The sequence below is a fragment of the Scyliorhinus torazame genome, chromosome 19 (assembly GCF_047496885.1).
Source record: "Scyliorhinus torazame isolate Kashiwa2021f chromosome 19, sScyTor2.1, whole genome shotgun sequence".
Classification (NCBI taxonomy): Eukaryota; Metazoa; Chordata; class Chondrichthyes; order Carcharhiniformes; family Scyliorhinidae; genus Scyliorhinus; species Scyliorhinus torazame.
Window position 1 is genome coordinate 95,731,346 of NC_092725.1, and position 24,128 is coordinate 95,755,473.

The following is a 24,128-nucleotide window of genomic DNA, read 5'->3' on the forward strand; positions in this document are numbered from 1 at the left end:
ATGACTATCCGTGAATCTGTGTCCATTTTCTCAATTCTAAAGTATAATGTCCTAAATTTATATGAATTCTACCTATTTATTAGAGTATTTTCTTCGCACCATGAGATCTCACTTTTCTGACTAGTCTACCATGTGGAGACCTTGTCAAACGTCTTACTGAAATCCTTGTAGATAATATCCACTGCATTTCCCTCATCAATCCTACATGTTGCTTCCCCAAAATATTCAATTATGTTAGTAGGACATGACCTTCCCCTAACAAAACATTGCTGACTATCCCTGATCAATCCGTACCTTTCTAAGTGACAGTTTATTCTATCTCTCAGAATTGTGTGAATGTGGAACTCGATGCCCACTTAGGGTGGCTGAGGCAAATACATGGATGTGCTTAAGGGGCGATTAGATACATCCACAAGGCAGAGGAAAGGTACTTGATGGGGTGAGACAAAGTGGCCTTCGAGAAGGCTCGTATGGAGCCTAAGCACTAGTATTCACCAGTTGCGCTGAATTGCCTATTTCTGTGTGGTATGCTTTTTTTTCTAACACTGCCGAATGTCACTTTAAAGGGGTAAACGCAAGAAGGCTTTCGAATTGCGCACTGGTCTGAAGCCCCAGAGCTGCCTCTTACTGCCCCCCACCCCGACCCGTCAAGGCGAGAAAGCTGCCACCAGCACAAAGACCAACATGCACATCCTGGTCGATACCGGCCTGAGGGTAAGTGATCAGGGTTTTCTGTTCACACTGATTTCTAAGTTTGTTTCAGTTCATTTTCTCGTTATTGAGTCATGGGATGTGGACATCACTGATGAGGCCAGCATTTATTGCCTATCCCTAATAGCCCTCGGAAAAGTGGTCGCGACCTGCCTCCTTGAACTGCTGCAGTCCATGTGGTGTAGGTACACCCACAGTGCTGTTAGGGGCAGAGTCCCAGAATTTTGACCCAGCGACATTGAACAACGATATAGTTTCTGTGTGTGCATGCCCATTGGTTTCCCCCTTTTAAAGCCACACCATCTGCCCATCCCGACTTACTCGTAAGTTCTAATATGGACTTCCTCAAATTATTGCAATCCTTGTAGCATGTTAGCATTGTGGTATTAGGCTGGAAGTTTCCTAAATATTTACTCAACAATGGCAATAAAACAAGAATGTGTGAAAAGGACTTGTACAAGGTTGCAGGGGAAGGCAGGGGTGTGACACGATCTAAATTGTTACAATGGCGAGCTGCCTCATACATGATAGGCCAAATGGCTGCTGCTTGTGCTATAACAAATTTGACTATGCTTCCATGATCTTCAAACTCATGTCCTCCTGCCCTATAGGGATTCTATGATTCTAAGTAGCTTCTCCCTTATCTAATTGAGATGCTTATTAAGAGAGAAAGTAGGTAGCTATAGACCAGTTAATTTAACATCTGTTTTTGGGAAATTGTTGGAATCCATTGTTAAGGAAGTAATAACGGGACGTTTGGAAAGTCAAAGCACAATCCATCAGAATCAGCATGGTTTCGTGCAGGTAACTAATTTGCTAGAGTTCCTCTAAGATGTAACAAGCCAAGTGGATAATTCGGGGTCCTATAGTGTAATGTAGTGTAACTGGACTTCCAGAAGGCGTTTGATAAGGGTTAATACACAAGGTAGCATCTCCAGGGTTTGGGTAGAGGATTGGCTAACCAACAGAAAGCAGAGAGTGGGGATAAATGGGTCTTTTTCAGTGGAAATCCGGAACACTTTCTCCACCTCCCCTCACCCAGTCCCCGAAGGAGCTGCTGAAGCTGGAGGGTTCAATGAAAATAATCAAAACTGAGATTTGTTTTTTGTTAGGCAAGGCGATTAAAAGTTATCGAACTAAGTGGAATTCAGTAACATCAGTAATAGAACATAGAAAATACAGTACAGAACAGGCCCTTCAGCCCACGATGTTGTGCCGAACCTTTGTCCTAGATTAATCATAGATTATCATTGAATTTACAGTGCAGAAGGAGGCCATTCGGCCCTTTGAGTCTGCACCGGCTCTTGGAAAGAGCACCCTACCCAAACTCAACACCTCCACCCAACACCAAGGGCAATTCGGACATTAAGGGCAATTTATCATTGGCCAATTCACCTAACCTGCACATCTTTGGACTGTGGGAGGAAACCGGAGCACCCGGAGGAAACCCACGCAGACACGGGGAGGACGTGCAGACTCCGCACAGCCAATGACCCAAGCCGGAATCGAACCTGGGACCATGGAGCTGTGAAGCAATTGTGCGATCTAACTGTAACTAGTGTACCACAGGGTTCGGTCCTCAGGCCCCCAACTATCTACAGTCTATATTAATGACTTGGCTGCAGGGATAGAATGTACTGTAGCCAAATGTGCAGATGACACTAAAATAGATGGGAAAGCAAGCTGCTATGAGGAAGTAAGAAATTTACAAATGTATATAGGTAAGTGGGCCAAAATGGAGCAGATGGAATTCAACATGGATAAATGTGAGGAATAAAAGGGCAACATATTATCTAAGTGGAGAGAAACTTCAAGATGCTTCGGTACAGAGACATCTGGGTGTCCTCATGCACGTATCACAGAAAGTTAGTATGCAGCTGCAGCAGGTAATTGTTAATGGAATAGAGTATAAAAGTAGGGAATTGCTGTTGCTACTGTATAGGGCAATCTGAAGTACTGCGCACAGTTTTGGTCCCCTTACTTAACGATGTAAATGCATTAGAGGTGGTGCAGAGAAGGTTCACTAGATTGATTCTAGGGATGAAGGGCTTGTGTTATGAAGAGAGATTGAGCAGATTAGGCTTAAACTCACTGGAGTTTAGAAGAATGAGAGGAGATCTAATTGAAGTAAGATGCTAAACGGATTGACAAGGTAGAGGTGGAGCAGATGTTTCCCCTTGTTGGACATTCGAGAACGAGAGGCCATAGTTTTAGGCTAAGGGGTGGCAGATTTAACGTCAGATTTAAAACCGAAATGAGGAGGAATTACTTCAGTCAAAGGGTCGTGAATCTAGAATTCCCTACCCCAGAGTGCAGTCGACGCTAGAACCCTAAACCACTTTTAAGGACGAGATAAATAGACTTTTAATTAGTAGCTGGATGAAGGGTTATGGGGAGCAGGCTGGAAGGTGGTGGTGAGGCTGAGATGAGATTAGTCATGATCTTATTGACTGGCAGAGCAAGCTTGATGAGCAGAATTGCCTCCTTCTGCTCCTAGTTCTTGTGTTCTTATGATTGCAGATTTGATAGGGGAGAGAGAGAAACGATTCCCTCCAATGAGGGGAGTCCAGAACAAGGAGGGAGATCTACAAATTACAGCTCGGCCAATCAGAGGTGATGTCAGGAAGTACTTCTTCCACACAAAGAGCAGTGGAAATCTTTCTCCAATTTCCCCCACCCAGCCCCCGAAAGAGCTGCTGAGGCTGGAGTGTTCAATGAAAATTATCAAAACAAATTTGTTTTTTGGTAGGCAAGGCGATTAAAAGTTATGGAACCAAGGTGGATAAGTGGAATTCAGTAACAGATCAGTAATGATCTAACTGAATGGTGGAACATTCTGGAGGGACTGAATTGCTGCCCCCTGTTCCTTGTCCTGAAGGGTTCTTGAATTAGTCTCGGAAAGGTGTTTCAGTACAATTTTTGCTCATGAGCATTTAGATGCATTTTCAGTATCTCTGCATAAAACTGCCTGCTTTGCAATTGAAGTGATCTTAGACTTCACATTCTAGAAGCACACAGTTGGCACCCATGGAAGCGAGGATTTGTCTTTGTAATAGCTTCTTTGCTGCACTACTCAGACATGGATAGAGCAGGGACAGGAATGGTTGTTGCAGGTGCCGGCGTTTAGATATTTCAGTAAGCTCAGGGAAGGTGGTAAAAGAGGGGGAGGGGTGGCATTGTTAGTCAAGGACAGTATTACGGTGGCAGAAAGGACGTTTGATGAGGACTCGTCTATTGAGGTAGTAGGGGCTGAGGTTAGAAACGGGAAAGGAGAGATCACCCTGTTAGGGGTTTTCTATAGGTCTCCGAAAAGTTCCAGAGATGTAGAGGAAAGGATTGCAAAGATGATTCTGGATAGGAGCAAAAGCAACAGGGTAGTTGTTATGGGGGACTTTAACTTTCCAAATATTGACTGGAAACGCTATAGTTCGAGTACTTTAGATGGGTCCGTTTTTTTCCAATGTGTGCAGGAGGGTTTCCTGACACAGTATGTAGATAGGCCAACGAGAGGCGAGGCCATATTGGATTTGGTACTGGGTAATGAACCAGGACAGGTGTTAGATTTGGAAGGTAGGTGAGCACTTTGGTGATAGTGACCATAATTCGATTACGTTTACTTTAGTGATGGAAAGGGATAGGGATACCGCAGGGCAAGAGTTATATCTGGGGGAAAGGCAATTATGATGCGATGAGGCAAGACTTAGGATGCATCGGATGGAGAGGAAAACTGCAGGGGATGGGCACAATGGAAATGTGGAGCTTGTTCAAGGAACAGCTACTGAGTGTCCTTGATAAGTATGTACCTGTCAGGCAGGGAGGAAGTGGCCGAGCAAGGGAACCGTGGTTTACTAAATCAGTCGAAACACTTGTCAAGAGGAAGAAGGAGGCTTCTGTAAAGATGAGACATGAAGGTTCAATTAGGGCGCTCGAGAGTTACAAGTTAGCTAGGAAGGACCTAAAGAGAGAGCTAAGAAGAGCCAGGAGGGGACATGAGAAGTCTTTGGCAGGTAGGATCAAGGATAACCCTAAATCTTTCTATAGATATGCCAGGAATAAAAGAATGACTAGCGTAAGAGTAGGGCCAGTCAAAGAAAGTAGTGGGAAGTTGTGCTTGGAGTCCGAGGCGATAGGAGAGACACAAGTGAAATGTGGAACTTGTTCAAGGAACAGGTACTACGTGTCCTTGATATGTATGTCCCTGTCAGGCAGGGAAGAGATAATCGAGTGAGGGAACCATGGTTGACAAGAGAGGTTGAATGTCTTGTTAAGAGGAAATGGAGACTTGTGTAAGGCTGAGGAAACAAGGTTCAGACAGGGCGTTGGAGGGATACAAGATAGCCAGGAGGGAACTGAAGAAAGGGATTAGGAGAGCTAAGAGAGGGTATGAACAATCTTTGGCGGGTAGGATCAAGGAAAACCCCAAGGCCTTTTACACATATGTGAGAAATATGAGAATGACTAGAGCGAGGGTAGCTCCGATCAAGGACAGTAGCGGGAGATTGTGTATTGAGTCTGAAGAGATAGGAGAGGTCTTGAACGAGTACTTTTCTTCTGTATTTACAAATGAGAGGGGCCATATTGTTGGAGAGGACAGTGTGAAACAGACTGGTAAGCTCGAGGAAATACTTGTTAGAAAGGAAGATGTGTTGGGCATTTTGAAAAACTTGAGGATAGACAAGTCCCCCGGGCCTGATGGGATATATCCAAGGATTCTATGGGAAGCAAGAGATGAAATTGCAGAGCCGTTGGCAATGATCTTTTCGTCCTCACTGTCAACAGGGGTGGTACCAGGGGATTGGAGAATGGCGAATGTCGTGCCCCTGTCCAAAAAAGGGACTAGGGATAACCCTGGGAATTACAGGCCAGTTAGTCTTACTTCGGTGGTAGGCAAAGTCATGGAAAGGGTACTGAAGGATAGGATTTCTGAGCATCTGGAAAGACACTGCTTGATTAGGGATAGTCAGCACGGATTTGTGAGGGGTAGGTCTTGCCTTACATGTCTTATTGAATTCTTTTGAGGAGGTGACCCAGCATGTGGATGAAGGTAAAGCAGTGGATGTAGTGTACATGGATTTTAGTAAGGCATTTGATAAAGTTCCCCATGGCAGGCTTCTGCAGAAAGTAAGGAGGCATGGGATAGTGGCAAATTTGGCCAGTTGGATAACGAACTGGCTAACCAATAGAAGTCAGAGAGTGGTGGTGGATGGCAAATATTCAGCCTGGATCCCAGTTACCAGTGGCGTACCGCAGGGATCAGTTCTGGGTCCTCTGCTGTTTGTGATTTTCATTGATGACTTGGATGAGGGAGTTGAAGGGTGGGTCAGTAAATTTGCAGATGATACGAAGATTGGTGGAGTTGTGGATAGTGAGGAGGGCTGTTGTCGGCTGCAAAGAGACATAGATAGGATGCAGAGCTGGGTTGAGAAGTGGCAGATGGAGTTTAACCCTGAAAAGTGTGAGGTTGTCCATTTTGGAATGACAAATATGAATGTGGAATACAGGGTTAACGGTAGAGTTCTTGGCAATGTGGAGGAGCACAGAGATCTTGGGGTCTATGTTCATACATCTTTGAAAGTTGCCACTCAAGTGGATAGAGCTGTGAGAAGGCCTATGGTGTGCTAGCGTTCATTAACAGAGGGATTGAATTTAAGAGTCGTGAGGTGATGATGCAGCTGTACAAAACTTTGGTAAGGCCACATTTGGAGTACTGTACAGTTCTGGTCGCCTCATTTTAGGAAGGATGTGGAAGCTTTGGAAAAGGTGCAAAGGAGATTTACCAGGATGTTGCCTGGAATGGAGAGTAGGTCTTACGAGGAAAGGTTGAGGGTGCTAGGCCTTTTCTCATTAGAACGGAGAAGGATGAGGGGCGACTTGATAGAGGTTTATAAGATGATCAGGGGAATAGATAGAGTAGACAGTCAGAGACTTTTTCCCCGGGTGGAACAAACCATTACAAGGGGACATACATTTAAGGTGAATGGTGGAAGATATAGGGGGGATGTCAGAGGTAGGTTCTTTACCCAGAGAGTAGTGGGGGCATGGAATGCACTGCCTGTGGAAGTAGTTGAGTCGGAAACATTAGGGACCTTCAAGCAGCTATTGGATAGGTACATGGATTACGGTAAAATGATATAGTGTAGATTTATTTGTTCTTAAGGGCAGCACGGTAGCATTGTGGATAGCACAATTGCTTCACAGCTCCATGGTCCCAGGTTCGATTCCGGCTTGGGTCACTGTTTGTGCGGAGTCTGCACATCCTCCCCGTGTCTGCGTGGGTTTCCTCCGGGTGCTCCGGTTTCCTCCCACAGTCCAAAGATGTGCAGGTTAGGTGGATTGGCCATGATATATTGCCCATAGTGTCCAAAATTGCCCTTCATGTTGGATGGAGGTGTTGACTTTGGGTAGGGTGCTCTTTCCAAGAGCCGGTGCAGACTCAATGGGCCGAATGGCCTCCTTCTGCACTGTAAATTCTATGATAATCTATGATTAATCTAGGACAAAGGTTCGGCACAACATTGTGGGCCGAAGGGCCTGTTCTGCGCTGTATTTTTCTATGTTCTATGAGAGGTGCTAAATGAATATTTTTCGTCAGTATTCACACAGGAAAAAGACAATGTTGTCGAGCAGAATACTGAGATTCAGGCTACTATACTAGAAGGGCTTGAGTTTCATGAGGAGGTGTTAGCAATTCCGGAAAGTGTGAAAATAGATAAGTCCCTTGGGCCAGATGGGATTTATCCTAGGATTCTCTGGGAAGCTAGGGAGGAGATTGCTGAACCTTTGGCTTTGATCTTTAAGTCATCTTTGTCCACAGGAATAGTGCCAGAAGACTGGAGGATAGCAAATGTTGTCCCCTTGTTCAAGAAGGGGAGTAGAGACAACCCCAGTAACTATAGACCAGTGAGCCTTACTTTGTTGTGGGCAAAATCTTGGAAAGGTTTATAAGAGATAGAATGTATAATCATCTGGAAAGGAATAATTTGATTAGAGATAGTCAACACGGTTTTGTGAAGGGTAGATCGTGCCTCACAAACCTTATTGAGTTCTTTGAGAAGGTGACCAAACAGGTGGATGAGGGTAAAACAGTTGATGTGGTGTATATGGATTTCAGTAAAGCGTTTGATAAGGTTCCCCACGGTAGGCTACTGCAGAAAATACGGAGGCATGGGGTTCAGGGTGATTTAGCAGTTTGGATCATAAATTGGCTAGCTGGAAGAAGACAAAGGGTGGTGGTTGATGTGAAATGTTCAGACTGGGGTCCAGTTACTAGTGGTGTACCACAAGGATCTGTTTTGGGGCCACTGCTGTTTGTCATTTTTATAAATGATCTGGAGGAGGGCGTAGAAGGATGGGTGAGTAAATTTGCAGCTGACACTAAAGTTGGTGGAGTTGTGGATAGTGCGGAAGGATGTTACAAGTTACAGAGGGACATAGATAAGCTGCAGCGCTGGGCTGAGAGGTGGCAAATGGAGTTTAATGCAGAAAAGTGTGAGGTGATTCATTTTGGAAGGAATAACAGGAAGATAAAGCACTGGGCTAATGGTAAGATTCTTGGCCGTGTGGATGAGCAGAGAGATCTTGGTGTCCATGTACATAGATCCCTGAAAGTTGCCACCCAGGTTGAGAGGGTTGTTAAGAAGGCATACGGTGTGTTAGCTTTTATTGGTAGAGGGATTGAGTTTCGGAGCCATGAGGTCATGTTGCAGCTGTACAAAACTCTGGTGCGGCCGCATTTGGAGTATTGCGTGCAATTCTGGTCGCCGCATTATAGGAAGGATGTGGAAGCATTGGAAAGGGTGCAGAGGAGATTTACCAGAATGTTGCTTGGTATGGAGGGAAGATCTTGTGAGGAAAGGCTGAGGGCCTTGAGGCTGTTTTCGTTAGAGAGAAGAAGGTTAAGAGGTGACTTAATTGAGGCATACAAGATGATCAGAGGATTGGATAGGGTGGACAGTGAGAGCCTTTTTCCTCGGATGGTGATGTCTAGCACGAGGGGACATAGCTTTAAATTGAGGGGAGATAGATATAAGACAGATGTCAGAGGTAGGTTCTTTACTCAGAATGTAGTAAGGGCATGGAATGCCCTGCCTGCAACAGTAGTGGACTCGCCAACACTAAGGGCATTCAATTGGTCATTGGATAGACATATGAACGATAAGGGAATAGTGTAGATGGGCTTTAGAGTGGTCGGCGCAACATCGAGGGCCGAAGGGCCTGTACTGCGCTGTAATGTTCAATGTTCTATGTTCTACCTGGAGTCCCTCAGTTTTATTTACCAGCAGGAGAAAACGTGATTCTCTAGTTAACCCAAAATGCAGTTATGGGTTTATTTTAGGTATGTTGGGCTGTAGATTGTCCACACTGTAGCAGCAGTCGGATAGAGTTGTGCTTCTTCTTGGGTGACATCGTGGTAAGTAATGAAAGTGGAATAAATCTAGACGTTCGTGGTCTGGCAGCAAAAAAAAAAAAAGGCCATGAAATCTTACTGGATTGTTGGGGAATGAAAACCAACTTCTCCAGAGAATCATCTTGTTCTTATCTGTTCTGGGCCTGCATGTGACTCCAGTCCCCACAGCCTACATGGTTGTCAATAGACACTCTGCATTCTAAAGTCACTTTGCTCCCTGGGTGGCTTCACGTCATGCTTGTGGGCAGAAGTCTTGATTTACTATTTTGTTGCACATCTTATTCTTTTTTCTCCCCCCAGTTGTTGCATATGAGTTTGAAAAAATCAAAAGTGAACTCTTCAGACGACCACATTTTGGAGATGATGAATCCATTTGTGCAGGTGTTGATCGACTGTCTTCAGTCAATGCATGTAAAGGTGAGCATTGTTCACAACTGTACCCTCACTTGCTTCATCTTATCGCAAACCAAAATATTTAATGGACTATCGAACAAAGAACAAAGAAATGTACAGCACAGGAACAGGCCCTTCGGCCCTCCAAGCCCGTGCCGACCATGCTGCCCGACTAAACTACAATCTTCTACACTTCCTGGGTCCGTATCCCTCTATTCCCATCCTATTCATGTATTTGTCAAGATGCCCCTTAGATGTCACTATCGTCCAGTGGTCGGTTATATCCTGAGTATTTGAATTTTCTTTGTTTAGTTTTTAATACTTAGATTGAAATACTGTGGCATTGCAAGTCCCTCAGGAAAGATAGGGAAGGGAAGGAAGCAAAGGAGGAGGGGGAATGGAATTGATTAAGGAGAGCATTGCAGGACTTTGGGAGAGAGGGTGACCCAGAGGTGCCAAGGACTGAATCTTATTTGGCTAGATCTAAAGAACATGAAACCTGCAGTTACATTGCTCAGTGTACTCCATAGGCCACCAATTATGTGGGAAGGATGTAGAGGGAGAAATTTGCAAGTGAATTGCAGAGAGGTGCAAATATTATGGTGTTGTTATAATGGGGAACCTTAATTATCCAAATGTAGACTGAGATAATAGTGTGAAGGGCAGGGATTCCTAGTGTGTTCAGGAATATTTTCTTCAGTATTTTTCCAGTGCGATTAGGAAGGAGGCACTGCCAGACTCTTGAAAATGAGGTGGACCGTAAAAATTTGAATAAAAATATTTTTTTTAAAAAGGAAATGAGGTGGGCCGAGTGGATCAAGTGTTGGTAAGAGAACATTTAGAGGTCAGTCCTGAGGGAGTGCTGCACTGTCAAGAGGGTCAGTACTGAGGGAATGTTGCACTGTCAGAGGGTCAGTACTGAGGGAGTGCTGCACTGCCAGAGGGTCAGTATTGAGGGAATGTTGCACTGTCAGAGGGTCAGTATTGGGGGGAGTGCTGCACTGTTGGGGTGTCATCTTTCGGGTGCAGCATTAACCAAAAAGCCAACTCTGCCCCCTCAGGTAGATGTAGGCGATCCAATTATTTCAAAGACGAGGTGGGAAGTTTTTCCTCCTGGTATCCTGGCCAATATTTTGTGTCTCAACTAACATCACATCTTGGTCATTGCTGTTTATGGGAACTTGCTGTTGCAAACTGGCTGCCACATTTCCTACTTTGATTACAATTCAAAAGTGCTATAATTGCTGTGAGGTACGATAGCAGAAAAGCACTATATTAATGCAAGTCGTTCTATCATTAACTTGCAGTAATGTTACTTTATTCAGGAAAAAAAAGAAATCTGCAGCTGCCCATCCTCAAAGTGCATCTCAGCCAAAAAATACTTGTAAAAAATATAATTAGTTATCCCCTTAACTTCTAGTCTTTTAACATTTAGGCCGGTTAAATATGGTTCGCTGAAGCACCAGTGGCATCGACATTTCTATATATCCTGCTGGGTGTAATCTTGTAACAAACTGAAAACTGTTAGAGTGTTCCTGCATGAACGTTAACTGCTAATGCGTCATTGCTTTGCATCTGCAGGTGATCACAGCTGCTTTGCAGTGCCTCACCTGGGTACTGAAATTCCCACTGAGGTCCACCGAAGCATTGGCTGATCAGCTGACCCAACAACTGTTCCTGTTACTGAAGGATTACGCCAAGGCTGGAGCAGGGAAGGGAGAGAATTTTCACCTGGTTGTGAACTGTTTCAAGGTAACATTTTACACCATAAATATCCCCTATCGTGTCAATTATTTTAAATCGGTGTCTTCCTGCCACTGGAATCACCTCCCAATCTATTCCTCTCAAATCCCTTGAGGTTTCTCTGCTCTTAATGAGAACAAACCCAGCTTCCCGGGTTGTTCCACATAATTGAAGTCATTTAGCAACAGCACCATTCCAGTAAATCACTTCTGCACCTTCTCTAAATCCTTGACATCCATCCTGAACTGTTTTGCCCGGAATTGGGCACAGCACTCGAGCTGATGTCTAACTAGCGTTTTATAAAGGTTAAACACGACTGTGTTGCTTTTGTACTCCAAGCCTCCCATCTATAAGACCGACATTCCCCGTGATTTTTAAGTCGTCTTGACTTGCCCTGCCACTTTCAACGATGAGTGTGCATGCACCCCCAGGTGACTCTCTCTTCCTGCACCTCTTTTAAAACTGTTGACTCTGGTTTATATTGCCTTATTCTTCCTACTACTTTGCACTTCTCTACTTTAAATTCAATTAGCCCTTTGCCTGCTTTCACCAGTCTCCGTCCTACTGAAGTCTGCTATTCGTTGAAAAATGTTTTTACTTTCTGAAATCGATGCAGAGTGGAACACCCCGTTAAAGCTCCTGCTAAATTTCCATCCGTCAGTTCAGCTGTTGGGGGCAGGGATGTGGGGATGGAGAGGCAGCACCTCTGCTGGCAGCTGTTGGTGATGATTTGCCCAGCTCTCCCTGCTGGCTCCGTGTACCACACTCTGAGGGAGACTTCACCTCAGTTGGCTGACCTAGTCAAGAGAGAGTCGTCAAGGAGTGATGGTTGAGCACCTGACCATTTCCAGGCCTCTGAAACCCAACCTCCTGACTCCCTGAAGCCTGCACAAGTCAGGAATGTGATGGAATGCTCTTGCCTGGGTGAGTGCAACTCCAGCAACACTTCGGAAACTCGCATCCAGGTTAAAGCAGCCCACTTGATTGGCACCCCATCCACCACCATCAACATAAGCCCACTCACAACTAGTGCACAGTAACAGCAGTGTGAACCAACTACAAGTTGCGCTGCAGCAACTCACGAAGGATCTTTACAGCACCATTCAAAACCCACAATAGCTACCACCTAGAAGGGCAAGGCAGCAGATTATGGGAACAGAACCACCTGAAGATTTGCCCTTCAAGTCACACACCATCCTGACTTGGAAATATATCGCCGTTCCTTCATTGTCCCTGGGTCAGAACCCTGGAACTCCCTTCCTTACTGTAGATGTACTTACACCACATGGACTGCAGCAGTTCAAGAAGGCAGCTCACCACCAACTTCTCAAGGGCAATTAGGGATGGCAATTAATGCTGGCTTAGCCTCATCCTGCAAATGACATTTTTCAAAAAGCAGACGGGTAACACAGAAGGAAAACTTGCTAGAATACTGACCTGGAATTGGAAGTTCTAGTGATGAGGAATGTCTATGCTTCGACTTTTGTTCCTTGTAACAGACAAGATTAAAAAAGGTTTCCAAAATGATGTGTTTTGAGGGCTAAATAGTGGAAGATTATTTCTTCTAGTTAGCAAATCGGGAACAAAGATTGAGGAATCTCACTCAGAGAGTGATGGAGAAAGTTAGAGATGTTTTCCCCCGAGAAGTTATAAGAATACTTGATATTTTAAAACCAGGGGCCATTGAAGCTTGGACTAGAATGGCAATTAAAAATGGAATTGGTTAAGTATTTGACAAGGATGTGGGGAACGAGGGTTAAAAGTCTGCAGTACAGTTGAAGAACTAGCATTGAGATGGAGACAATGGGCCGAATAGCCACCTCTTGTGCTAGTTTCTCTGAACATGGTCCACAACGCATGTAGTGGACACATTGGTGCCGGTACGATTTGCAGAGGATGTTGCTGCCCGAGGTCTCCCATTACCTGCTTGCAGCTGATAAATGTGAGTTTGGGTCAACCTTTGCAGCAGTGTCCTGGTGCAGTGTGCTTCCCTATGGCCCTAGCTCTGGTTCTGTTGCATTGTGAGTTGTGGATTGGATGCAGACATTTACAAAAATTCTTCTCTTTAAATGCCGTTAAGTACCGAATTTCAATAGGCAGCACAATTGATGGTTTAGTGCCTCTTTGATTGATATCTGTGGTGACAGGAAATAGTTAGTGTCTTTTGCTGAATATAGATAGTATCTATGATGAAGGAGTGTAGTGCATGTGGTAATGGATTGTATTCATATACTTTTTATATCACTCCCCAGGCGATTACTATCCTAGTGAGGAACATGGCGGGATGCACAATAACTGATAAACAGCTACAGATCTTGTTGGGATACGCCGAGGAAGATATTTACGACTTATCACGTCAGGCAGCGGCATTTGGACTTTTGAAGGTGAGTGAAGGAGGCAACAGCAAGTTGAGTTTTAATAGCGCCTTGAAGGTAGTTAACCAGCCCCCAAGACACTTCACAAGAGCAAAATTAGAGCAACTTAAGGATATATTGAAACAGTGTGATCGAAAGCTTGATCAAAGAGTTAGGTTTTAAGGAACGTCTTAAAGAATAGAGGCAGAGAGGTTTAGGAAGGGAATTCTAGAATTTAGGGTTCAAGCAGCTGAACTGCCGATAATGGAACGATTAAAATCAGGGATGCTCAAGAGGATTGGGGAAGCTTGTGGGGCTGGAGGACATTGCAGAGATTAGGGATGGGTGGCTGGAACTCACTGGAATTATACCAGAGTCGAGAGGTTACAGGTGAGATGAACGGCTTTTCTCCCCCAATGGAGCTGTGATGGGGATTAAGTCTTCAAGGTCGAGAAGGTTTATGGAAGGTGAATAATGACTGGTTAATCGCTACAGCACAAATGCCAAGAAACAAAACAAAACAAAAGTGAAATAAAGTGTTGCGTTTCCTGTCAAGGCAGTTCAACTGTGTTACTCAGTGATATCAATGAGAGCAACAGAGAAGGCCAGGACCAAAGATGATGCCGCTCAAATCATCTTGGCAGGTCTCTGGTTTCATTGTTTTTTAAATTTAGAGTACCAATTCATTTTTTTCCGATTAAGAGGCAATTTAGCGTGGCCAGTTCACCTTACCCTGCACATCTTTGGGTTGTGGGGTCGAAACCCACGCGAACACGGGGAGAATGTAAACTCCACACGGACAGTGACCCAGAGCCAGGATCGAACCTGGGACCTCGACGCCATGAGGCAGCGGTGCTAGGCAGCGGTGCTAACCACTGTGCCACCATGCTGCCCTTATTGTGTTTTTTTTTTAAAAATAGAGTTTTATGAAATATTTTGTTTAAAAGTGCTTATTGCATTCACATGTTTGGAGATAAGAGGGTTGTTTGACTCAGCTGTCACTGGTCTGTAGGGAGATGGTCCTGAAGCCATTCATCCAGTTTCAGAGCCCAGTGGCAAATGAGCTTGTCATCCAGGACCTAGTATGCTTGCCAGAGCAGTAGTCCTCCCTCTGCAGAGCCCTGGCATCAACCTTCACCCCCCAGCACACACCCCCCCCCCCCCCCCCAACAATCTCCCCAATGTACTCCCCATCTTGCTAGATCCAGCAGCCCTTGGTTTTCCTGACCCTTTCAGCCTCTATGAAAGCTGGGCTTCGGCGTTTGATGTTGGGATTTCTGATTCTTCCCAGTTGATCCACACCCTGCCTGTGTTTATGGTTCAAACGCCCCCTTTTATCTTCACAGGCAATTCTGTCAAGAAAACTGCTTGTTCCAGAGATGGATGATGTGATGCAGAAAGTAGCCAATCTTGCTGTGACTGGACAGAGTGAGCCAGTTCGAGTGCAGTGCCGCCAGGTCAGTATCAACACCGTGTCACAAGGTTCCGTGTTGATGAAATGCCCAGTGAGTGTTGTAGGTATCAATCTTGTACACACCATGAGAGACAAACGGACTGTGCCTATAATTCCAAAGGACCCAAGTATTTCTGTACTGTCATCAGTATCTGAACAGATGGAAATTACTAGACCAAGTAATACAAAATCTACCCAGTTCACCTTCCACCATCCTGGTAGTCCCACGATGCAATGATAATGGAGTTATTGACCAATCACAGTGATCAGCCACTATCAGGAGAGACCCAGCATTTCATTCCCATTTGTGGAACCTTTCCCGAGCCCATACTTCCAAGCATTTATAGCCATGTCAGAATCATTTTGACCATTAGGAAGCTTAAAATTTGCTGGGAAATTCATGGTTAAGCCTCCAGATGTGAGAAATCCCCAAGTGTTTGGATTTGCAGTATGTGCTCCCAGAAAGCAGAGTGCTGAGGACAATAATTTGTTGCCATGCTCTCTACGGCATGCAATAAATCAACTAAGTATTGTGTTTGTGTGCCTGTCTGTGCGGGGGCGTTCCTCCCGCCAGCCCGTGCAGGCGTGTTCCCCTTTGCCGGCCTCCCCGTGCAGGCACAGGCCTGCCTGCCCACGTGGGCCAGGCCCCCCTCTGCCTGCCTGCCCGTGTGGGTGCACGTGCCCCTCTGCCTGCATGCCCATATGGGTGCATGTGCCCCTCTGCCCGCATGCATGTGTGGGCGCACATGCCCCTCTGCCCACCTGCCTATGTGAGCGCACACCCGCCCCTGCCCACCTGCATGTGCGGCCCTCTGCCCGCATGTCTGTGTGGGCACACGTGTCCCTCTATCTGCCTGCCTGTGTGGCGCACAGAGTGCTATCACTCTGCTCGCTGTTTGTGTGGGCGAAAGGGTCACCCTCCTGCCTGTCGGGTCGTGCCGCCTGCCCGCCTGTCTTCCTTTCCTGGCGCATTTGCACGCATCTGTACTCTTAGCACCTAACCTGTTGCAACCATTTAACCTCTTTGTTTCTTTTTGTTAGGTTTATATAAAATTCATTCTGGATTATCCCCTGGGTTATAAGTTGAAGCCTCACCTTGAATTCATTGTGGCACAGCTTTCGTAAGTTTTATTTGGATCTGTGACTGTTCTTTACGGATACACTATGTTTTTTTTTAAACAAATGGAGTCCATTAGAGACGTGATGTGCACAGTCCTGGCTACACTGGAACTATCAAGCTGTGGCTCAGTGTATAATACTTTTGCCTGGGAGTCAGGCAGTTGTGGGTCCCATTACAGAAACTTGAACTTATCATCAAATCCGACGTTCCCAGTGCTGTGCTAAATAACTGAGAACAGGAGTGGGGCTAGCAGGATTGATGCTGTAGAAATCCTGCACAGAAATGATGGCTGAATGGTCTTGTGGCGTAAACAGTCAATTGAGGGAGGACTGCACTGAGGATCAGTACTGAGGGAGTGCTGCACTATTGGACGGCCAGTACTGAGGGAGTGCTGCACTATTGGAGGGCCAGTACTGAGGGAGTGCTGCACTATTGGAGGGCCAGTACTGAGGGAGTGCTGCACTGTCGGAGGGTCAGCACTGAGGGAGGGCTGCACTATTGGACGGCCAATACTGAGGGAGTGCTGCACTACTGGACGGCCAGTACTGAGGGAGTGCTGCACTGTCGGATGGTCAGCACTGAAGGAGTGTTGTACTGTTGGAGGGTCAGTACCGAGGCAGTGCTGCACTGTCAGAGGGTCAGTACTGAGGGAGTGCTGCACTGTCGGAGGGTCAGTCCTGAGGGAGTGCTGCACTGTTGGAGGGTCAGGACCGAGGGAGTGCTGCACTGTCGAAGGTCAGTAGTGAGGGAGTGCTACACATTTTGCCTAGACAATAAATGAGTGCCCGCCCTAGGATTGGTGATAAAGATCCCATGGCAGTATTTCAAAGATTAGCAGTAAGCTTATGTGAACAATATTGAACCCTCAGACCATCAAAATAGGTTAATGTCTTGGTCTTATTGCTGTTGTGTGTGTCTTGGCCGTCTCATTGCAAGTGCGACTACACCTGGCAAATACTTCATTGACTATTAAATGCTTCGGACCTCAGGAATATGTGAAAGGCGCTATAGAAATGCAAGTTCCTTTAATTGGGAAGAGACATCAAACATTAATTACACACCTCCTGGAGGGAAGCAATGCCACTGCATGTTTCCTGGTGTCCATTAGCTGCGCCGTCCATGTGGGCTAAGAATAGAATGTGCGGAACACCTGGTGGCGGCATGTAGGAGGGGGTCGTACATTGGATGGAACCCCCGGTTCGGATAGTTACGTGGAATGTGAGAGGTTTGTTGGAGGGAGGTTTTTCAGGGTCATCTTGGGGGTAGAAATCGTGAACTTGGAACCAGAGCCCCTCGAAGCCTTTTTCGGGGTCGGACTGGCGCGGGCGGTTGTGGGGCAGAGCCTCCGTAAAATCTTCCGCCATTTTCGCCAACTCCAGCGTGATGCCACCACCAAACACATCATCCCTTCACTCCCTCTGTCAGCATTCCGCAGAGACCGTTCCCTCCGAGACAATCTAGTCCACTCATCCACCATACCCAGTGGCATCTCTCCCATCATGCATGGCACCTTCCCATGCAATCGCAGAAGGTGTAACACCTACCCCTTTACCTCTTCCATGCGTAACATCCCAGGCCCAAAACACTCATTCCAGGTTAAGCAACGTTTCACTTGCATCTCTTCCAGTTTGGTCTACTGCATTCACTGCTCCAATGTGGTCTCCCCTATATTGGAGAGACCAAACGCAGACTGGGTGATTGCTTTGCTGAGCATCTTCGGTCTGTGAGCATTCAGGACCCTGACCTTCCTGTTGCTTGCTATTTTAACACAAGGCCCTGCTCCCATGCCCACATGTCTGTTCTTGGCCTGCTGCAATCTTCCAGTGAAGCTCAACGCAAACTGGAGTAACAACATCTCATCTTCCGGTTAGGCACGCTACAGCCTCATCTTTCATTCTCACTCCACAGTATAAATATTTCCCACTTTCCCTGTCTGTTAGCTTTGACAAAGAGTCATCGGACTTGAAACGTTAGCTCTTTTCTCTCCCTAGAGATGCTGCCAGACCTGCTGAGATTTTCCAGCATTGTCTCTTTCGTTTCAGATTCCAGCATCCGCAGTAATCTGCTTTTATCCAGATGCTAGCCTTTGCCTTGCTGATTGCCCGGAGGCGGGTCCTGTTCGGTGGAGGTTAGCTTCTCCATCATGGGACACGGCTTGGGGGGGGGGGGGGGGGGGGGGGGGGACGGACCCCCACTTGAATTTCTTTCACTCTCTCGGGAAGGTGAAGTCTCAGCTGAAGAGGATGAAGGAAGGGCTTCACAATTCATGGGGGCTGTTTATTATTCACTTCTGAGAATTGGTTGCCGTTGAACATTAGGGAGGGGGGAAGGGGGGGTTGGCGGTATTGTTGTTTTTGGTTACACGGTTTACGGATTGTTAATTTGTGGGGTTTTTTATAACCGGGAATGTACGGGTGGATGTTTTGGTCTGTATATTGAGCGGGAGTGGATTTGTGTGTGTGGGATTGTTCCTGTATTTGTTTTTGTTTTTTCTTTGGTTGTTTATTGATGAAAATGTTGAAAATGAGGAGAATAAAAAGATTTTAAAAATAAGAATAGAATGTGCTGCCACGGTAACACAGTGGTTAGCACTGTTGCTTCACAGCTCCAGGGTCCCAGGTTCGATTCCCCACTGGGTCACTGTCTGTGCGGAGTCTGCACGTTCTCCTCGTGTTTGCGTGGGTTTCCTCCGGGTTCTCCGGTTTCCTCCCACACTCCAAAGATGTGCGGGTTTGGTGGATTGGGTATGTTAAATTGCCCTGAGTGTCCAAGAAAGTTTGATGGGGTTACAGGGAATAGGGTGGGGGCTTGGGTAGAGTGCTCTTTCCAAGACTCTTCACAGACTCGATGGACCAAATGGCCTCCTCCTGCACTGTAAATTCTGTGATATGGCGAATGGCTTGGGAGAATTTGGGGAACAATAAGTTGAGGGACAGCACCTTGTAAAAGATGTGTAAATAAAAACTATTTACGTCTAAAACAAAGTTTGATTTTTCTCCTTTGTTTAGCTATGAACATGAGATAGGAAGAGAATCTGCTTTGGAAATGTTGGCATATATCTTCCAGTCATTCCCTCAGGTTTGTTCATGAGACATTAAACAAATACTTTATATCGGTCTTTATGATCGAGGGTACAAAAAACGATCTAGAAATAATGGGGAGACCAGGAGTCTCGTGCGAATGAGGAGCTTAAAGAAATATTCCTTTGTTTCTGAATGTCTTTGTTTACATGGCAGGATCTGCTTCAGCAGTACTGTGCTCTTTTCTTCGTACCTATGGCTCTGATGATTGTGAATGACGATTCTCCGAAGTGCAAGAAGATGGCAGCTCTAGCAGCCCGGTCGCTCTTGAGCAAGGTCGATGAGAGACACAAGGACTTGATGTTTTCTTTGGTCCTGACATGGTTTGAAAGTGGAAAGGTAGGAACTTGCGCCTGAAACTGTTTGGGAAGGCCGTTGGTCTTCGGAATCCCCTCTCCCAGAGAACAGCGGAGGGTGGGTAACTGAATATATTCAAGGTTGAGTTGTCAGATATTTTTTTTTTTTAAATATGTTTTATTGACATTTTTTTCCCAAACAACAATTTTTCCCCTCTTACAAAGCAAACGTAACAATAACAATACAGAAATTTTTAACAATACACAAGTAACAAAACCCCTTTATCTTTGACCGAAACTAAACTAAACCCCCCTTCCCCCTGGGTTGCTGCTGCTGGTCATCTGTCTTCCCTCTAACGTTCCCCTAGGTAGTCGAGAAATGGCTGCCACCGCCTGGTGAACCCTTGAGCCGATCCTCTCAGGGCAAACTTTATCTGCTCCAGTTTAATGAACCCCACCATATCATTTACCCAGGCCTCCAGTCCGGGGGGTTTCGCCTCCTTCCACATGAGTAGGATCCTGCGCCGGGCTACTAGGGACGCAAAGGCCACAACGTCGGCCTCTTTCGCCTCCTGCACTCCCGGCTCTTCCGCAACTCCAAATAGAGCTAACCCCCAGCCTGGTTTGACCCGGGCCTTCACCACCTGCGAAATCACCCCCGTCACTCCCTTCCAATACCCTTCCAGTGCCGGGCACGCCCAAAACATATGTGCGTGGTTTGCCGGGCTCCCGCCACACCTCCCACATTTGTCCTCCACTCCAAAGAACCTGCTCAATCTTGCTCCCGTTATGTGTGCTCTATGTAGCACCTTAAATTGAATCACGCTAAGCCTGGCGCATGAGGAAGAGGAATTTACCCTGCTTAGGGCATCAGCCCACATACCCTCCTCTATCTCCTCCCCTAGTTCTTCTTCCCACTTTCCTTTTAGTTCGCCCACCGACTCCTCCCCCTCTTCCCTCATCTCTCGGTAAATCTCTGACACCTTGCCCTCTCCGACCCACACCCCTGAAAGCACCCTGTCCTGTATCCCCTGTGTCGGGAGCAACGGAAATTCCCTCACCTGTTGTCTAGTAAACGCCCTCACCTGCATATATCTCAAGAAATTTCCCCGGGGCAACTTATACATTTCCTGCAATGCTCCCAAGCTCGCAAAAGACCCATCTATAAATAAATCTCCCACCCTCCTAATTCCCAACTGGTACCAGCTCTGAAATCCTCCATCCATTCTTCCTGGGGCGAACCTATGGTTGTTCCTGATTGGGGACGCCACCAGGGCTCCCCGCACCCCTCTCTGTCGCCTCCACTGTCCCCAGATATTCAATGTTGCCGCCACCATCGGGTTCGTGGTAAACTTTTTAGGTGAGATCGGTAGCGGCGCCGTCACCAGCGCCTCTAAACTCGTCCCTTTACAGGACTTTCCAGTCTTTTCCACGCCGCTCCCTCACCCTCCATCATCCATTTACGTATCATTGCCACATTGCCGGCCCAATAGTAATCGCCCAAGTTCGGTAGTGCCAATCCTCCTCTGTCCCTACTACGCTGAAGGAACCCCCTCCTTACTCTCGGAACTTTCCCTGCCCACACGAAGCTCGTGATGCTCCTGTCTATTTTATTAAAAAAGGTCTTGGTGATTAGTATAGGGAGACATTGAAATACAAATAAGAACCTCGGGAGGACCATCATCTTAATTGCTTGCACCCTGCCCGCCAGCGATAGAGGCTGCATGTCCCACCTCTTGAAGTCCTCCTCCATTTGATCTACCAACCGTGTCAGATTAAGTCTGTGCAAGGTTCCCCAGCTCCTAGCGATCTGAATCCCCAGGTATCGGAAGTTTCTTTCCACTTTCCTTAGAGACAAGCCTTATATCTCTCTACTCTGGTCCCCTGTATGTATCACAAATAATTCACTCTTCCCCATGTTTAGCCTATACCCCGAGAAATCCCCGAACCCCCTCAAAATTTGCATAACCTCTATCATCCCCCCCCCCCGCTGGGTCCGACACGTATAACAATAGGTCATCCGCGTATAACGAGACTCGGTGTTCTTCTCCCCCTCTAATCACCCCTCTCCATTTCCTGGAGTCTCTCAACGCCATGGCCAGAGGTTCAATTGCCAACGCGAACAACAATGGAGACAGCGGGCATCCCTGCCTTGTTCCCCTATATAGTCGGAAATACTCCGATCTATGTCGACCTGTAACTACGCTTGCCGTTGGAGCCCCATAAAGAAGTCTAACCCAGCTAATAAAGCCGTTCCCAAACCTCCTTAACACTTCCCATAAATACTCCCACTCCACCCTATCAAATGCCTTCTCTGCGTCCATTGCCGCCACTATCTCTGCCTCCCCCTCCACTGGGGGCATCATTATCACCCCTAATAGTCGTCGCACGTTAACATTCAGTTGTCTCCCTTTTACGAACCCTGTCTGGTCTTCGTGCACCACCTCCGGGACACAGTCCTCTATCCTCGGTGCCAGTACCTTTGCCAACAATTTGGCGTCCACGTTCAATAATGAAATGGGTCTATAGGACCCGCACTGCAACGGATCTTTATCCCTCTTCAAAATTAACGATATCGTCGCCTCTTTCCCCCCCTTTCCTGGCCTCATTGAACGTCCTCACCATCAACGGGGCCAACAAGTCCACATATTTTCTGTAATACTCCACCGAAAACCCGTCTGGTCCTGGGGCCTTCCCTGCTTGCATGTTTCCCAGTCCCTTAATAACCTCGTCCACCCCAATCGGTGCCCCCAGGCCTACCACCCCCCGCTCCTCCACTTTCGGGAACCTCAATTGGTCCAGGAACTGCCGCATCCCCTCCTCTCCCTCTGGGGGTTGAGACCTATACAGTTACTCATAGAAGGTCTTGAACACCTCATTTATCTTTCCTGCCCTTCGCACCGTGTCTCCCCTTTCGTCTCTAATTCCTCCTATCTCCCTCGCTGCTGCCCTCTTTCGCAATTGATGAGCCAACAGACGACTAGCCTTTTCCCCATATTCATACCTCCTCCCCTGTGCCTTCCTCCACAGTACCTCCGCCTTTCTGGTGGTCAGAAGGTCAAATTCCGTCTGGAGATGTCTCCTCTCCCTGTACAATTCCTATTCCGGGGTCTCTGCAAATTCCCTATCCACCCTTAAAATCTCCCCCAGTAATCTTTTCCTTTCCTTGGCCTCTGTTTTCCTTTTGTGGGCCCCAATGGAGATCAGCTCTCCTCTGACCACCGCTTTTAGTGCTTCCCATACCACTCCCACAGGGACCTCGCCGTCGTCATTGACCTCCAGGTATCTCTCAATACACCCCCGCACTCTTGCACACACTCACTCATCCGCCATCAGTCCCACATCTAATCGCCAGAGTGTTCTCTGCTCCCTTTCCTCTCCTAATTGCAGGTCCACCCAATGTGGGGCATGATCCGAAACCGCTATGGCTGAGTACTCAGCTTCTTCCACCCTAGAGATCAACGACCTTCCCAAAACAAAAAAATCTATCCGGGAGTACACTTTATGGACATGGGAGAAGAAGGAAAACTCCCTAGCCCTAGGTCTAAGAAATCGCCATGGATCCACTCCCCCCATTTGGTCCGTAAACCCCTTAAGTACCTTGGCCGCTGCCGGCCTTCTTCCGGTCCTTGAGCTGGATCTATCTAGCCCCGGGTCCAGCACCGTATTAACGTCCCCTCCTAAAATCAAGTTTCCTACCTCCAGGTCTGGTATACGCCCCAGCATCCGTCTCATAAATCCCGCATCGTCCCAGTTTGGGGCATACACATTAACCAACACGACCTCCATTCCCTCCAGCCTGCCACTCACCATTACATATCTACCTCCGCTATCTGCTACGATGTTCTTTGCTTCAAATGCTACCCGTTTCCCCACCAAAATGGCCACCCCTCTATTCTTTGCGTCCAGTCCTGAGTGGAACACCTGTCCCACCCATCCTTTCTTTCGCCTAACTTGGTCCGCCACCTTTAGGTGCGTCTCTTGGAGCATAACCACGTCTGCCCTTAGTCCTTTCAAATGCGCGAGCACTCGGGCCCTTTTTATCGGTCCGTTCAGGCCTCTCACGTTCCACGTGATCAGCCTCGCTAGGGGGCTACCTGCCCCCCTCCCGTGTCGACTAGCCATTACCTTCTCTAGGCCAGTCCCATATCCCGCCTCCGTGCTCCCGCTCGCTCCCCCAGCGTCGCACACCATCCCCGCCCACCCACTCTTTAGCCATTTCCTTTTGGATTTCCGCAGCAGCAACCCAGTTGTCCCCCCCCCCCCGCCCCCCCCCCCCCCCTCCCTCCCCCCCTCCCCGCTAGATCTCTTTCTAGCATGATTGCTCCCCCCATATTACTTTCGTAAGTCAGCTGACTTCAACTGACCCCGGCTACTCCTGCTCACTCCTCGACACCCCCGTGTGGGGAACTCCCATCCGCCTTGCGCCTGTCTTCCCGCCCTATTCTTTCTGGCGCGGGAACATCCCTTTACCTGACCCGCCTCTTATGGCGCAGCTCCCTTTCCCCTCCCCCTCCCCTTCCCCATTCTCCAACTATGTCCCGTCTTTCCCCCCTCACCGGCGCCCACAT

General features: G+C 47.2%; 1 protein-coding gene across 1 annotated transcript in view; it reads left to right on the top strand.

Moving 5' to 3' along the window:
• The window catches only part of utp20 (UTP20 small subunit processome component), a 206,642-nt gene that overhangs the window by 158,306 nt on the left and 24,208 nt on the right, over positions 1 to 24,128 (top strand). The window contains 8 exon segments of the mRNA XM_072484851.1: positions 567 to 714; positions 9,419 to 9,535; positions 11,093 to 11,263; positions 13,507 to 13,638; positions 14,955 to 15,065; positions 16,103 to 16,182; positions 19,190 to 19,259; positions 19,418 to 19,600. Coding sequence (XP_072340952.1) covers positions 567 to 714; positions 9,419 to 9,535; positions 11,093 to 11,263; positions 13,507 to 13,638; positions 14,955 to 15,065; positions 16,103 to 16,182; positions 19,190 to 19,259; positions 19,418 to 19,600 — 1,012 coding nt within the window.